A 16,970-nucleotide genomic window follows, 5' to 3' on the forward strand; every position below is an offset into this window, starting at 1 on the left:
ATGATGTAGGTCTGGCGTTCACTAGCTCTTAGTCTAGTACTATTATTGATTTATGTTTGAGAAAGACATTTTATGCTAAATAATATTCCATTTAAGTTTAGACCATCAGCATACTTATGTTATTACTGTTATTGGTTTTGCCATTTTTTTATGTGATAGGAGGCAAACGAGCATACGGATCACCTGATGGTAAGTGATCACCGTCGCCCATAAACACCCGCAGTCCCAGGGGCGTTACAGGCCTGTCCTTAGCCCTACCAGCGCAAAGAACAAACATAATTAACGCAAATGCTGAGAACAAGTCGTCGAATTACTCTATTATCGCTCATGCTTCAAAAGTCACCACAAAGCGACAACAAATCGCTGAGTTGCGATCCTATCGAGTAATCGTTCTATCGAAATGAGCCTTGTGAATACGGATTCAGAACTGTTCTTCAATAGGACGACTTCTAAACGTCAACGAGATTTTGACTGTGTCAAAATATGTGAATTAAGCCACAGGTCGCAATCGCCGGCGCGATCTGCACGCGTTGGTGTGGTTGAAGATTTTCTGAGAAACACTTAGAATATGTTTAAAAAAAAAGGATCATACAGTAAAACACTTACGAAAACACCTCTTCCCTTGATAATCCTGCCGCTACGGGTGTAGGAGTGACGATCCCTCTCACGGAACCTCTGCCTGGAAACATGTAATTTTTAATGTTATTGGAGTTCTCTTTGGAGTCCCAAAACAAGAGAGAAAGATAATACACCGAAAAACAGTACACTAATAGAGGAAAAAAGTACTAACATTTGCTTAAGATTGGAACCCGAAAACATTGACGTTGTTTTAATAGTACACTAAGCATTGAAATAAAGTACAAAAAAAACTAGAAATTACTCAAGATAACAGTGATTTTTATATAAAAACATACAGAAAATATTAAACCCATCTGACTTACATCAAAAACTGAGCGAAACTGTAAAATACAACATATGTAAATGTTACAAAGTATGATTAAAAACCAATATCATTAATTCTGAATCGAGGTTATGTATCAGAAGATGTAGTACACCAATCCATGTTAAACATCCTTAAAATTAGCACACTTTTCCATGATCTGTCAACGAGTAATGCACAAAAACATCAAGAGCTGAACTGGGTCCTGTGGCTGAAATGATAATGATGAAAAACACCTCCAAAGAGTATACCTCTCTCTGTCCTTCCTATCTTTGTCCTTGTCTCGCTCGCCTCGCATCAGGAACCTGTTGATCGATATTGGAGGTCACCGCGAGAAGGTGCGAAGGCAGCTTCCCTTCCTTCCAGTGGAAGTTACATAAAAACTTGTGGGAAACCTTCGAGTATACCTCTCTCTATCCTTCCTGAAGTCACCCCTATCCTTTTCCTGGTCCCGCCCGCCTCGCATCAGGACGGCACCTCGGCACTTTGGGGTCAATCTTGGAGGCCACGGCTAAAGGGTGTAAAGGTAACTCGCTATCCTCTTATTGCAAGTTAAATAAGAACTTTTAAGAACACCTCCATCGAGTATACCTCTCTCTGTCCTTCCTGAAGTCACCCCTATCCTTGTCCTGGTCGCGGCCGCCGTGCATCAGGAAGCGGTTGGCCGGCACCTCGGGGATCTCTTTGGGGTCTATATTGGAGGTCACGGCCAGAGGGTGCGAGGGAAGCTCACCTTCCTCCCAGTTAAATGAAAGCTAGTAAAAACACCTCCAAGCAAGCTGAAGGGGCAATTGGCAGGGCGCATGGTACGCAGAATGACTGCCGATGGTGCAGCAAGGTTCTGAGACGGTGGGACGTCCACCTTTAAGGTGGACAGACGACCTCAAGGGTAGCAGGAAGACGCAGGACCGCTAATAACCGGCCAGTCTGGAAATCATTGGTGGAGGCCTACGTTCAGCAGTGGACGTCCTGTGGCTGAAATGATGATGATGATGATGAAAGACAGCTCCAACAAGTACTTGTACCACTCTCTATCCCTTCTCAAGTCGCCCCTATCCTTGCATCTTGGAGGTCACCGCGAGAAAGTAGTTCGCCTTCCTCTTTATACAAGTTACCTAAAAGCTAGTAAACACCTCCATCGAGTATACCTCTCTCTGTCCTTCCTGAAGTCACCCCTATCCTTGTCCTGGTCTCGCCCGCCTCGCATCAGGACGGCACCTTGGGGATCTCTTTGGGGTCAATCTTGGAGGCCACGGCTAAAGGGTGTAAAGGTAACTCGCTATCCTCTTATTGCAAGTTAAAGTAAGAACTTTTAAGAACACCTCCAACGAGTATACCTCTCTCTGTCCTTCCTGAAATCACTCCTATTGTTGTCCTGGTCCCGCCCGCCTCGCATCAGGAAGCGGTTGGCCGGCACCTCGGGGATCTCCTTGGGGTCTATCTTGGAGGTCACAGCCAGAGGGTGCGAGGGAAGCTCGCCTTCCTCCCAGTTAAGTAAAAGCTGGTAAGAACACCTCCAAGCAAGCTTAAGGGGCAATTGGCAGGGCGCATAGTACGCAAAATGCCAGCCAATGGGGCAGCAAGGTTCTGAGACGGTGGGACGTCCACCTGTTAGGTGACAGACGACCTCAAGGGTAGCAGGACCGCTAATAACCGGCCAGTCTAGAAGGCCTATGTTCAGCAGTGGACGTCCTGTGACTGAAATAATGATGATGATGAAAAACACCTCTAAAGAGTATACCTCTCTCTGTCCTTCCTATCTTTGTCCTTGTCTCGCCCGCCTGGCATCAGGAACCTGTTGATCGATATTGGAGGTCACCGCGATAATGTGCGAAGGCAGCTTCCTTTCCTCCCAGTGCAAGTTACATAGAAACTTGTGGAAAACCTTCGAGTATACCTCTCTCTGTCCTTCCTATCTCTGTCCTTGTCTCGCTCGCCTGGCATCAGAGACCTGTTTTATCGACATTGGAGTCACCGCGATAAGGTGCGGAGGCAGCTTCCTTTCCTCCCAGTGGAAGTTACATAAAAACTTGTGGAAAACCTTCGAGTATACCTCTCTCTGTCCTTCCTGAAGTCACTCCTATCCTTATCCTGGTCTCGCCCGCCGCGCATCAGGACGGCACCTCGGGGATCTCTTTGGGGTCTATATTGGAGGTGACAGCCAGAAGGAGCGAGGGAAGCTCACCTTCCTCCCAGTTAAGTAAAAGCTAGTAAAAACACCTCCAAGCAAGCTGAAGGGGCAATTGTCAGGGCACATAGTACGCAAAATGCCAGCCAATGGGGCAGCAAGGTTCTGAGACGGTGGGACGTCCACCTGAAAGGTAGACAGACGACCTAAAGGGTAACAGGACCGCTAACAACCGGCCAGTCTAGAAAGGGGGAGGCCTATGTTTAGCAGTGGACGTCCTATGGCTGAAATGATGATGATGAAAAACACCTCCAAAGAGTATACCTCTCTCTGTCCTTCCTATCTTTGTCCTTGTCTCGCCCGCCTCGCATCAGGAACCTGTTGATCGATATTGGAGGTCACCGCGATAAGGTGCGAAGGCAGCTTCCTTTCCTCCCAGTGGAAGTTACATAAGATCTTGTGTAAAACATTCGAGTATACCTCTCTCTGTCCTTCCTGAAGTCATTCCTATCCTTGTCCTGGTCCCGGCCGCCGCGCATCAGGAAGCGGTTGGCCGGCACCTCGGGGATCTCCTTGGGGTTTATCTTGGAGATGACAACTAAAGGGTGAAAGGTAGCTCGCCTTCCTCCCAGTTAAGTAAAAGCTAGTAAAAACACCTCCAAGCAAGCTGAAGGGGCAATTGGCAAGGCACATAACACGCAAAATGCCAGCCGATGGTGTAGCAAGGTTCTGAGACGGTGGGACGTCCTGTAAGGTGGACAGACGACCTAAAGAGTAGCAGGACCGCTAATAACCGGCCAGTCTAGAAAAGTGGAGGCCTATGTTCAGCAGTGGACGTCCTGTGGCTGAAATGATGATGATGAAAAACACCTCCAAAGAGTATACCTCTCTCTGTCCTTCCTATCTTTGTCCTTGTCTCGCTCGCCTGGCATCAGAGACCTGTTTTATCGACATTGGAGTCACCGCGATAAGGTGCGAAGGCAGCTTCCTTCCTTCCAGTGGAAGTTACATAGAAACTTGTGGAAAACCTACGAGTATACCTCTCTTTGTCCTTCCTGAAATCACTCCTATTGTTGTCCTGGTCCCGGCCGCCGTCTCTCTCTCCACACACATCACATCTTCTTGATGTCTATCTTGGAGGTGACGGCTAAAGGGTGCAAAGGTATCTCGCCCTCCTCTTTATACAAATTACCTAAAAGCTACCTACAACAAGTATACCTCTCTCTGTCCTTCCTGAAGTCACCCCTATCCTTGTCCTGGTCCCGGCCGCCGTCTCTCTCTCCACACACATCACATCTCCTTGATGTCTATCTTGGAGGTGACGGCTAAAGGTTGCAAAGGTATCTCGCCCTCCTCTTTATACAAATTACCTAAAAGCTACCTACAACAAGTATACCTCTCTCTGTCCTTCCTGAAGTCACTCCTATCCTTGTCCTGGTCGCGGCCGCCGCGCATCAGGAAGCGGTTGGCCGGCACCTCGGGGATCTCCTTGGGGTTTGTCTTGGAGGTCACGGCCAGAAGGAGCGAGGGAAGCTCGCCTTCCTCCCAGTTAAATGAAAGCTAGTAAAAACACCTCCAAGCAAGCTGAAGGGGCAATTGGCAAGGCACATAATACGCAAAATGCCAGCCGATGGGGCAGCAAGGTTCTGAGACGGAGGAACGTCCACCTGTATGGTGGACAGACGACCTTGAGGTCCTGCTACCCTTGAGGGTAGCAGGACCGCTAATAACCGGCCAGTCTAGAAAGGGGGAGGCCTATGTTTAGCAGTGGACGTCCTATGGCTGAAATGATGATGATGAAAAACACCTCCAAAAAGTATACCTCTCTCTATCCTTACTATCTTTGTCTTCGACTCGCCCGCCTCGCATCAGGAACCTGCTTTATCGATATTGGAGTCACCGCGATAAGGTGCGAAGGCAGCTTCCCTTCCTCCCAGTGGAAGTTACATAAAAACTTGTGGAAAACCTTCGAGTATACCTCTCTTTGTCCTTCCTGAAATCACTCCTATCCTTGTCCTGGTCCCGCCCGCCACGCATCAGGAAGCGGTTGGCCGGCACCATAATTACGCGCGAGCGATAAGGATGGGTAGCTTGGGGTCATTGGACAAAATTCTACGTGCTCACGGACCAGGCTTTAGGTGACGGCTAATGGGTGCAAAGGTAGCTCGCCCTCCTCTTTATACAAATTACCTAAAAGCTACCTACAACAAGTATACCTCTCTCTGTCCTTCCTGAAGTCATTCCTATCCTTGTCCTGGTCCCGGCCGCCGCGCATCAGGAAGCGGTTGGCCGGCACCTCGGGGATCTCCTTGGGGTCTATCTTGGAGGTCACAGCCAGAGGGTGCGAGGGAAGTTCACCTTCCTCTTCTTCTTCTGATGCTCCAGAATGATGTCTAAGGAATGAATAAAATCTATATGTATAAAAGAAAGTCGTGTTAGTTACACCACTTATAACTCAAGAACGGCTGGACCGATTTAGCTGAAAATTGTCAGGGAGGTAGTTTAGAGCCAGGAGAAGGACATAGGATACTTTTTATCCCGTTCGAAATAAAAAAAAAGTCTGCTTATTTATTGCCATTAAGGCGGAACAAAGTTCGCCGGGTCAGCTAGTATGATATAAATATGCTTGAAGAAACTCTGTGTAACTAATCATCTTGTATCGCTCTATTTCTGTGGCCACGGTTTCAATGTTCAAGTACTTGTGTATTTCATCATTCCTCGTGAACCACATCGAGAAACTGCACATCGAACGTCTTACTCATCACCCCAATCCACTCGCCTATGGATTACTGGAGAATGACAACGTGGTTAAAAGGCTAAAAAGAAACCACGTAATTTAAGAAGACAGCTTAGGCATAGGCCAGCTGCTCTTTAACAATAAAATGACACTCAAGATATCTGATTATAGTCTGGCGACTGATTGCAGAAATCAATATCACAAAAAAAAAACTAATCATCTATCTACCGACAAAGTTGTTCATACATGAGACGGGCTACGTTGACCTAATTTCAGTCAACAGAACACATCTAGTGTGACAAATCTTTAAATTCACAGTGCAACGTTGGGCGTTGGGACGATTAAATAAGTAGACTGACTGCGTATTAAGAGCTATTAAGCGTGCGTTTATTGACGTGCATTGCCTTATATACTATGTAAGGGATGTGAGTGTGTGCGTGCGTGACGCGCATACTACACCTCCCCCGTTTTTTTTATATATTTTTTTTTTTAAAGTTACGAAAAAGAAAAAAAAATACCTAGTTAGATAAGATTTGAGAAAAAAAAAACGTTTTGTATACGTTTTAATAATTGGTTACTTGACACCATAATAAGTCCAAGATATAAGATTGAGTAAAATAAAACAAAAAACACATTATTTAAATCAGCGGTGTCAAATAACCATAACAATTGAATAGTGTTAAAAATATTTAAAAAAAAATCTTAGTCTAAACGTGTTGTTGACGACTAATTATTTTAAATGAATATCAATTGTATGTAATATTCATTCTTAATAAAAATAAAGTCACATCCAGGTATTACGTACGTCTAGTAATGTCTTATCCATTTAAGTTTACATTTCCGAGATACATCATCATCATTGTATTTTTATGAGGTGGCCACCCTCATGTTTTAATAGTTAGTAGATCTACTACACTTACAAGTCATTATTTATTTATTTATAGTCGACTTAATTCATTTTATCATTTCATCATGGTACTTTTATAAAATGTGCGCGCACTTTAATATTTATTTATTTATAATAATCATTCAAATTAAGGGATAATTTTAAGACTTATTAATGTCTCCAACTATTCTCACAGAGATATCTAGTATGCACCATGATCGAACGAAGGATAATTCCCCTTAATATTATTTATTTTAGTACCATGTTTACGTAATATTCATATAATATTTCAATATTCATATAATATTTCAATATTCATTCAATATCTAACAAAATACTTTACAATCTCACAAACCTACGCAATCAATGCACAAGAATATCTTTTAATATTTGGGTGATCAGTCCAAAATAATTGAAAGTATCATATGTAATGAATGCATACCTAACTTTTAACTCATCTTTACAAACAATATCAAACTATTTTATAACTTTTCCTATCTGAATTTCAAACCAAAACCTGCATTATAACAACAAACCTTTATCTCATAGCCTTCATCATTTAATAACATTAACATACATTCCTATGCCTACAGTTTTTTAACTCACAAATATTCCTCCTCATAATTTTCTTTATACAATGTATAAATTATATTCTGTCATATAATCAAAATTATTCTTATTATTATTATCGTCTTATCCGTGTAATCATATTTTTTATAATATACATAATTTCAAAGTCATTTTTCTAAATAATTTCTAAAGTTACATAAGTACTGAATGTACTGTAATAAAATCATAATTAAAACAAAACAAATAGAATTTGTGTAAAATAATTTACGTTCATAGTCAAAAACTTTCAATTACAGTTAATCATTGTGCAATATCTATTGTGTGTTGACCCAAATAAATCAGCAATCGAGTAGTCAGCCAAGTGATATTTTACCTACACTGCAAAATATTTTTCAACATAGCAATCAAATTATAAGTATTGCGTTTTCAATGGTTTACTTTACATTATTTCGTCATTACATAAATATTTTAATTAATTTCATTACTGTATCATGATAAAAAATGACAAAATATTGTTTTACTTTAATGTTAAATTCAATCAATCAAATCATAATCATAATCCTATTAATGTTCTGTTATAGATCCATATTAGATATGTGATCTTGGTGATCTTAAAAGTCTACAAATATCATTCTAATTTAAAATATTTACTTGCATATCAAACACAATTATTGTTTAAAAGTAAAGATCTTAATTACAGCGAAGTATTGTGTCGATACGCTAGAAAATACCTACATGACGTCATCATAACGTGTCTGATGCTAAATCACGTTTTGCTGATTTGCAATAAGTCGTATGCGTTGAGTGCAATGACATGACTGAGTAACAAAATTATTGACCTACTTTTAGGTAACCAATTTATTTTAAAAATTGTTGTAATAATATTAATGTAAATAATTCCTAATCAAATACAATGTAAAAAAATGAGACTGTAAAATATCACTGGTGTAAAACTACATAACTTAATTGCCAAAATATAAATAAAATCTTTAAAAAAAATATCATGAAATAAAATTATTATGCAAATTATTATTCTTTCTTATTATCCAGTATTACTATATTGTTCAATATTATTATGTTATCAGTAAATTTACTAAATAAGTCGTCAACAACGTTATTTTAAATTTAAATTTCTAACATAAAATCAAATATTAATATGTGTCACATCTTCAATAAAAATATCGAATTCTATTATTTATTCCTTTAAGTATATAAAATTGCAATTTTGTAAATTAAAATTAAGTAAACTAGTACATTCAATATTTCTATAAAAAATATTCTCACAAAAATAATTTTCTTTAAAAAAAACGTTACGAAATTATTAAAAAAAAATCATATCTCAAATTAAACCAATAAATTAGCAGTCAAAATTTAAATTAATCTCCAGAATTTAAATGATAATACTTAATAAATGACAAAAATATTTTACCGTAGAATGATGACCTATTTTTGAAGAGGACAAGAGGACTTTTCTTCATGGGGGACAAGGGGACTTCTACACGGGGACTTATCATGATGTAGGGTTCTCCCGGCTGCAAACACTTCCGACTCGAACACTCCCGGCACCCTGCTAACTGCTGTCAACCTCATCTGGCTCCATCATCGCCCGGCACCCAGCACACTGTTGTTACCACATCTGACTCCATCATCGCCCGGCGCCCAGCTCATCCAATTTTTCATCACAACTCGGTCCGTTTTCTTACTTCTTGATCAGGATCAGGAAATTCTTGATTTTTGGCACTTGATATTTCTATTTCGCGTTCATGTTCGATATTTTTATTGAATTTTGATTTAAGTCTATATTTTAGTCCATATTTTGTTTTGTTGGTTCACTTTTTACTACATTTTTAAATTATTTTATTTCAATTTATTTCACTTTTATATTGTTCCAAACCATCTGCGCAATGCTGCGTGAGCAGCACTGGCAGGGTCGCCATGCAACGTTGGGCGTTGGGACGATTAAATAAGTAGACTGACTGCGTATTAAGAGCTATTAAGCGTGCGTTTATTGACGTGCATTGCCTTATATACTATGTAAGGGATGTGAGTGTGTGCGTGCGTGACGCGCATACTACAACAGAGAAAGAGTATTTTATTTGCACTGGAGGGAAGTCGAACATTAACTCCTATGTTCTTCTGATTAATTTCGATGCGGATCCAATGACAGTTTTACTTTCTCCCGGGACAAACTTGACCTTCACCGGTTGGGTTTTATATTGGCGGTCAAGCTGTAGATCCTGGCTACACAGGAGTTGCAGCGGTGGGAACGAGAGGTGGGAATAGTCCATTGGACCACAGATATGTTATTTTTATCCATAATAATTCACTTTTTAAAAAAAATATAACCGACTTCAAATGCGTGAACACAAAAAAAAACTAAAAATTAAAAAATTTTGATAATACCTATTCAACAAAAAAAATAATCGTTCAAATTGGTTCATAATCGGCGGAGATATTGCGTATAAAAAAGTTCATCCCCAATTTTCCACCCTTGGGGGTGAAATATTTTCTTCAAATTCGCATGAAACCACCCTTTTGATAATACCTATTCAACAAAAAAATTATCGTTCAAATTGGTTTATAATCGGCGGAGATATTGCGTATAAAAAAGTTCATCCCCAATTTTCCACCCTTGGGGGTTGTTTTTTTTATTATTAAATTTAAATGGGACCACCCTTGAGGTATTACCTATACGCCGAAAAAAGATTTGTTCAAATCGGTTCATAATTGACGGAGTTATCGCGTAACAAACATAGAAAAAAAAAACATACGGGTCGAATTGAGAACCTCCTCCTTTTTTTGAAGTCGGTTGAAAAAGTAAATAAAAGGCATACCTCTTCTTCTTCTTCTCCTTTTTGTCCTTCTTCCTCTTCTTGTCCTTCTTGTGAGACTTCTCGGACTCGGCATCACTTTCTTTGACTTTTTCCTTGTCTTGCTTGCGCTTTTTTCCTGTAACAAAAAAACAACTTAGAAATAGTTTCTGACGTTACTATGTTTGGTAGCTATGTTTATTATTTTACGGACGGAAATGCCGTCGCGGATCAGTATAAGGCGGTTATCACACTGCGCCGCGCTCCGCCGCGTGATTTTCATATAAAAAATCACGCGCGCGGACGCGTTGTCAGTGTGAAGTGCCGCGCGTGTTTTCTATACAATCTGAGGTACTTTCATACAATGATTAAATCTGTCGCCCCGCGCTCCACGGCGGAGCGCGGCGCAGTGTGATAATCGCCTAATAATAGCTTGTATTGGCGGAAGATCCGCCAAGTGTGGCACCGATCATAAGCCTTGATCACACGTACCGAGTAATCGGGCGAGAACTGTCTCGGCCGAGTACTCGGTGCGTATGAACATTACGCCGAGTGCTCGGCAGAGCGCTCGAGTATGTGACTCGCTCACCCAACTGTCTCGACCGAGTAAACATTTTACTGTCTCGCCCGTTTACTCGGTAGGTGTACGTGTACGGTAAAGTAATGCCTTGATCACACGTACCGATTACGCTTTAGCTACTACTCTACGAGATTAGCGCTCGGCCGATCACTTATGTTCATACGCACCGAGTACTCGGCCGAGAGCACTGTCTAGCCCGTTTGCTCGGTACGTGTGATCAAGGCATTACTTTAAAACCAGAGGCTTCACTCGCCCGCCTCGCTCGCCCGCCTCACTCGCCCGCCTCACTCGCCACTTACCCGCCTTGAGCCGCACGAGCTGTCCACAGTTGGCCACTCGCACGTCCTGCAGCGGGCGCGCGTTGCGGTCCACCGGCAGCGCCTCCAGCGCCGCACACTCGCCCGCCTCACTCGCCTGCCTCACTCGCCCGCCTCACTCGCCCGCCTCACTCGTCGGCCTCACTCGCCCGCCTCACTCGCCCGCCTCACTCGCTCGCCTCACTCGCCCGCCTCGCTCGCCCGCCTCACTCGCTCGCCTCACTCGCTCGCCTCACTCGCCCGCCTCACTCGCTCGCCTCACTCGCTCGCCTCACTCGCCCGCCTCGCTCGCCCGCCTCGCTCGCTCGCCTCACTCGCCCGCCTCACTCGCCCGCCTCACTCGCCACTCACCCGCCTTGAGCCGCACGAGCTGCCCGCAGTTGGCCACTCGCACGTCCTGCAGCGGGCGCGCGTTGCGGTCCACCGGCAGCGCCTCCAGCGCCGCACACTCGCCCGCCTCACTCGCCCGCCTCACTCGCCTGCCTCACTCGCCCGCCTCACTCGCCCGCCTCACTCGTCGGCCTCACTCGCCCGCCTCACTCGCTCGCCTCACTCGCCCGCCTCACTCGCCCGCCTCACTCGCTCGCCTCACTCGCCCGCCTCACTCGCCCGCCTCACTCGCCACTCACCCGCCTTGAGCCGCACGAGCTGCCCGCAGTTGGCCACTCGCACGTCCTGCAGCGGGCGCGCGATGCGGTCCACCGGCAGCGCCTCCAGCGCCGCACACTCGCCCGCCTCACTCGCCCGCCTCACTCGCCCGCCTCACTCGCCCGCCTCACTCGCCCGCCTCACTCGTCACACTCGCCCACTCACCCGCCTTGAGCCGCACGAGCTGCCCGCACTCGCCCGCCTCGCTCGCCCGCCTCAAATGCCCGCCTCACTCGCCCGCCTCGCTCGCCCGCCTCGCTCGCCCGCCTCACTCGCTCGCCTCACTCGTCCGCCTCACTCGTCACACTCGCCCACTCACCCGCCTTGAGCCGCACGAGCTGCCCGCAGTTGGCCACGCGCACGTCCTGCAGCGGGCGCGCGTTGCGGTCCACCGGCAGCGCCTACAGCGCCGCACACTCGCCCGCCTCACTCGCTCGCCTCGCTCGCCCGCCTCACTCGCCCGCCTCACTCGCCCGCCTCACTCGGCACACTCGCCCGCCTCACTCGCCCACTCGCCCGCCTCACTCGCCCACTCACCCGCCTTAAGCCGCACGAGCTGCCCGCAGTTGGCCACGCGCACGTCCTGCAGCGGGCGCGCGTTGCGGTCCACCGGCAGCGCCTCCAGCGCCGCACACTCGCCCGCCTCGCTCGCCCGCCTCACTCGCCCGCCTCACTCGTCACACTCGCCCACTCACCCGCCTTGAGCCGCACGAGCTGCCCACAGTTGGCCACGCGCACGTCCTGCAGCGGGCGCGCGTTGCGGTCCACCGGCAGCGCCTCCAGCGCCGCACACTCGCCCGCCTCCCTCGCTCGCCTCACTCGCCCGCCTCGCTCGCCCGCCTCACTCGCCCGCCTCACTCGTCACACTCGCCACTCACCCGCCTTAAGCCGCACGAGCTGTCCACAGTTGTCCACTCGCACGTCCTGCAGCGGGCGCGCGTTGCGGTCCACCGGCAGCGCCTCCAGCGCCGCACACTCGCCCGCCTCACTCGCCCGCCTCACTCGCCACTCACCCGCCTTAAGCCGCACGAGCTGCCCACAGTTGGCCACGCGCACGTCCTGCAGCGGGCGCGCGTTGCGGTCCACCGGCAGCGCCTCCAGCGCCGCACACTCGCCCGCCTCGCTCGCCCGCCTCACTCGCCCGCCTCGCTCGCCCGCCTCACTCGCCCGCCTCGCTCGCCCGCCTCGCTCGCCCGCCTCACTCGCCCGCCTCACTCGCCCGCCTCGCTCGCCCGCCTCACTCGCCACACTCGCCACTCACCCGCCTTAAGCCGCACGAGCTGCCCGCAGTTGGCCACGCGAACGTCCTGCAGCGGGCGCGCGTTGCGGTCCACCGGCAGCGCCTCCAGCGCCGCACACTCGCCCGCCTCACTCGCCCGCCTCACTCGCCTGCCTCACTCGCTCGCCTCACTCGCTCGCCTCACTCGCTCGCCTCACTCGCCCGCCTCGCTCACCCGCCTCGCTCGCCCGCCTCACTCGCCACACTCGCCACTCACCCGCCTTAAGCCGCACGAGCTGCCCGCAGTTGGCCACGCGAACGTCCTGCAGCGGGCGCGCGTTGCGGTCCACCGGCAGCGCCTCCAGCGCCGCACACTCGCCCGCCTCACTCGCCCGCCTCACTCGCCCGCCTCACTCGCCCACTCGCCCACTCACCCGCCTTGAGCCGCACGAGCTGTCCACAGTTGGCCACGCGCACGTCCTGCAGCGGGCGCGCGTTGCGGTCCACCGGCAGCGCCTCCAGCTGCCGCACCAGCGCCGCGCCGCCCACCACGTGCCCGAACACTACGTGCACACTGCGGGAGCAGACGAAGTTACAATGTCTATCGATACTGGAATAACCACTTCTAAAAATTTAAGCTACTTTGGTTTTTTGTAATGACGCGTCCAAAAAAATCGTGGCGTAAAACTACTTTGGTTCTAAAAAATTGTTATGGCATTTTTGCAAAGACGCGACCCACTGAGGATAGGCGCACGACAGAGACTCGGCGAACGTACAACACCTCGAGTCTCAGGCATGCGGCTACATTAGTAAGGTTAAAGGCCTTCGCCCACGGCGGCTTTTTGTAGAGATGCAGTAGCGATTCTGTCGCGCGTTCGCGTCGATACAATCGCAATGCGGTCGCTACTCGCTAGCTGTGTGCCCTCGCCCACATAAACGCACTTCTGTCGCGATGCAAACGCGATTCAGTAAGGCTGGTTTGAGTGTCACGCGGACTGTCAGTGCGGATCGCTCCGCACAGCCGATCTGTATGAACTGCTAGGGAGCGGAGCGGTTCCTCCGGACCGCATTACTCTAAAACGCTCCCTAGAAGTTGATACAGATTGGCCGTGGGCAGCGGGTCCGCACCGGACGGTCCGCGTGACAGTAAAACCAGCCTAACTCTCCCTCCGGTCTCTCCCCGATGTCGTCCGACACGGTCGCGCGTTTGCATCAATACAGTTGCGCTGCTGTAGCGCATTAGTAGCGCGTTGGCATCACTTCTGTAGTGCGTTGCAAATGCGACTAACGCGCGTTAGTAGCGATGCTGTCGATGGTTTACGAAACGCCCGACAGCATCACTACAAAAATTCGCCATGGGTGAGGGCCCTAAGCCCCTTTTATATGAAAACTAAATAATTCATTTTCTTCTTCATTAATTTTATTGCTTAATATGAACATCAATTAACTACTTTTTATTTTTAAATGAAAACAACACAATACTAGAAAAGAAATCCCAAAGTTCTAATTCTAAGGCCCAGAACAGACGGTGAAACGCAACTGCAACGAAACTGCAACTGCTAGTTACTTTTGAGTTGCATCGAAGTTTCTGCCATAGCGTCCGTTGAGAGACCACACATGACGCGACCAGTTTGAAACTTTCAGTTTCATTCATCAGAATCATCACAAAGTTGCAGTTTCGTTGCAGTTGCGTTTTACCGTCTGTTCTGGGCCTAAGTTAAATATAAGTTTAGTGCGTAAAATTAGTGCTCAGTATACTCACTTGTCGAGATGCGGTGCCGGCTGTGTTGTTCTACAACACACAGAACAGAACAAGAATGATAGCGGGCGGCTGCACAGCGCCGCGACCGCCGCGCCCTCTACAACACACGTCGAGCGTCAACACCGAACTCACACTGTAGTGTGTAAAAAGTGAGGTTATGTTCATTGACAGATGTCATTCTTTTCCCCGCCTTTTTGTCACTTGATCACTTGATGGCTACCGAGCCTACACTAAACATATTACCAAATAAGTGTGGTTTCAATCATAATACACACTTACTTACACAATATGATACTTAGTTGGTCAATAACTACATTTGTAGAATTACTACTGGTCACAATACTCGCAAAATGATAGGGGAACCACCAGCTGCTGATGTCTAAAAAAAATGTATGATTCTGCTCTTAAAATGTTACTTAGATAGGACTCGAACCTACCATCTTAGTTGTGATTGAATTTTAGAACACAAGCTTTAAAGCACAGCTTAAAATTCGCTCTGGACCTGGATATTATACATAATGCTTTGAACTAATGACCTCCAGACCCTAACTTACATCAAATACTGATAAGATTAGTAAATATTGAAGAAATTAAATCCATGATCCATCACCAATGACACCAAACACTCTAAACACACTGTACTGTCTTCAATATCAAATTGCTGTTACATTCTTCCCTTTATTAACTAAAATGATCTTACCAGTGTCCAGCAGGTGTAACTTACATAAAGAACTGCGACCCATTAGTGTCTTTGCCTCTGTTGGCCATAGACAACAAGTAGGGCCGATCGTGCTGCAGCTCAAACGATTCATCTAGAAACAAAAATATTTGTGAGCTTAATGCAGATGATTAGAAGAGTCCATAACCTGGGCATGATTGTACAAAGACAAAGAACAATTATTAATTAATAATAATTTCTAAAGTCTGGTCACCGAGCACGTAGAATTTTGTCCAATGACCCCAAACTACCTATCCTTATCACTCGCGCGTAATTATATTGCTGTCGCGACTGTGCGACAGGCAGCAGCAGTGAATGTGCGACCAGACTATAGTACAGTGTTTGTAAATTAGTAAGCTTTGACTAAACTTAAAACTTAGGAGAAGCTATAGTCTGCTACAGACAAGTTAATCTTTACCTTCAAAAGTTCCTCCATAGATGGATTCTCCACCAGTCCCGTTAGCATTTGTGAAATCCCCACCTTGTATCATGAAGTCCTTCACCACACGATGGAACACCATGCCCTTAAAAACAACATGTAATATAGTATCAATAACTAGCTAAACAACAACTCGTTACAATCAAGCTAGGTTTTTTGGAATGTTTTTATGTGGCTATGGAGCATGATTTTTAGGGACTTACCTTGTAAGTTAGGGGCTTGCCTGTCACCTTACCAACACCCATGTCCCCAGAGCACAATGCGCGGAAGTTTTCCGCTGTTTTCGGAGCTACATCGTTGAAGAGCTCGAAAACAATCCGGCCAGAAGGTAAGCCACCGATGGATATGTCCATGAACACTCGATCCCGAGGAGGCTTCTCATCTCCGTCAACAGTCATCATTTAATCCTATGTATTTAAACTGAAATGATCAGACAAATATGTTTGGTTGGTTCAAATCAATAAAATAATACCGACGAGGCGACGAGGAACGTGAAAAAATCCAATTTTTCTCTTCCTGACACTTATGTTCCTTTATAAGAAACGGCAAAATAGGACTACTAAACTGATCTTTTAAAAGCAAAATTACACGTAAAATGTAAATTTTGTCACCAACTATATAAACTGTAATAAAAAAAACATTAAAAGGAACATTCCCAAGACGCCATTTTGATCCCAGAAGAACGTTCAAAAACCAAACATTTAAAATGAGCGTCAAATTATTTACTAACCAAAAATAAATAATCAAAATTCAACTTTTCAATTATACAAAAATATCTTCAATATATGGTCCAAAATATCTTTAGCATTTTAATGTTAATTAAAATTTTAACACATTTCTCGCGGTAAAAACACAAAATGTATCAAAATTTAAATATACATTTCGAACGTATCGTAAAATGTGTTGGGAAGAGACCTTTACCTAATATCGATAATCCGGAATACCTATTAGGATAAAAATGATTACGTACAGGAAAGACTATCTATTATGCAATAAAATATATGCAATAAAATATAAAAAAGCAAAGCAACAATGAATTTAGTTACCCTCATCCTTTTTTCTTGGGGCATACACATATCTAAATGGCGCACACTGAAAACTATGACTGTGATCTTCCTCATCGGGCCTTCCCCCGGTGACCGGGGGGGCCACGGCATATTATGATGCTGAATGGAGTCCCATTGCGATGGGCATCGCTGTTGCAAGTTGCGATTTT

At 45.9% G+C, this 16,970-nt stretch overlaps 1 protein-coding gene across 1 annotated transcript in view; it reads right to left on the reverse strand.

The window, feature by feature from the left end:
* The window catches only part of LOC135076423 (peptidyl-prolyl cis-trans isomerase 1), a 28,071-nt gene extending 11,683 nt beyond the window's left edge, over positions 1 to 16,388 (reverse strand). The window contains exons 1-20 of the mRNA XM_063970890.1: positions 15,958 to 16,388; positions 15,734 to 15,839; positions 15,322 to 15,409; positions 14,598 to 14,627; positions 13,270 to 13,409; positions 12,495 to 12,872; positions 12,099 to 12,285; positions 11,320 to 11,447; positions 10,951 to 11,073; positions 10,096 to 10,210; positions 5,274 to 5,461; positions 4,454 to 4,606; positions 3,549 to 3,666; positions 3,393 to 3,446; positions 2,838 to 2,891; positions 2,682 to 2,735; positions 2,278 to 2,454; positions 2,159 to 2,219; positions 1,532 to 1,677; positions 607 to 679 (exon numbers count right to left, since the gene is read on the reverse strand). Of these exons, the coding sequence (XP_063826960.1) occupies positions 607 to 679; positions 1,532 to 1,677; positions 2,159 to 2,219; positions 2,278 to 2,454; positions 2,682 to 2,735; positions 2,838 to 2,891; positions 3,393 to 3,446; positions 3,549 to 3,666; positions 4,454 to 4,606; positions 5,274 to 5,461; positions 10,096 to 10,210; positions 10,951 to 11,073; positions 11,320 to 11,447; positions 12,099 to 12,285; positions 12,495 to 12,872; positions 13,270 to 13,409; positions 14,598 to 14,627; positions 15,322 to 15,409; positions 15,734 to 15,839; positions 15,958 to 16,155 (2,571 nt within the window). The 5' untranslated portion in view covers positions 16,156 to 16,388. The remainder of the gene's footprint in view (positions 1 to 606; positions 680 to 1,531; positions 1,678 to 2,158; positions 2,220 to 2,277; positions 2,455 to 2,681; positions 2,736 to 2,837; positions 2,892 to 3,392; positions 3,447 to 3,548; positions 3,667 to 4,453; positions 4,607 to 5,273; positions 5,462 to 10,095; positions 10,211 to 10,950; positions 11,074 to 11,319; positions 11,448 to 12,098; positions 12,286 to 12,494; positions 12,873 to 13,269; positions 13,410 to 14,597; positions 14,628 to 15,321; positions 15,410 to 15,733; positions 15,840 to 15,957) is intronic.
* Positions 16,389 to 16,970: the final 582 nt, after the last annotated feature.

Source organism: Ostrinia nubilalis, chromosome 12 (genome assembly GCF_963855985.1).
Source record: "Ostrinia nubilalis chromosome 12, ilOstNubi1.1, whole genome shotgun sequence".
Lineage (NCBI taxonomy): Eukaryota > Metazoa > Arthropoda > Insecta > Lepidoptera > Crambidae > Ostrinia > Ostrinia nubilalis.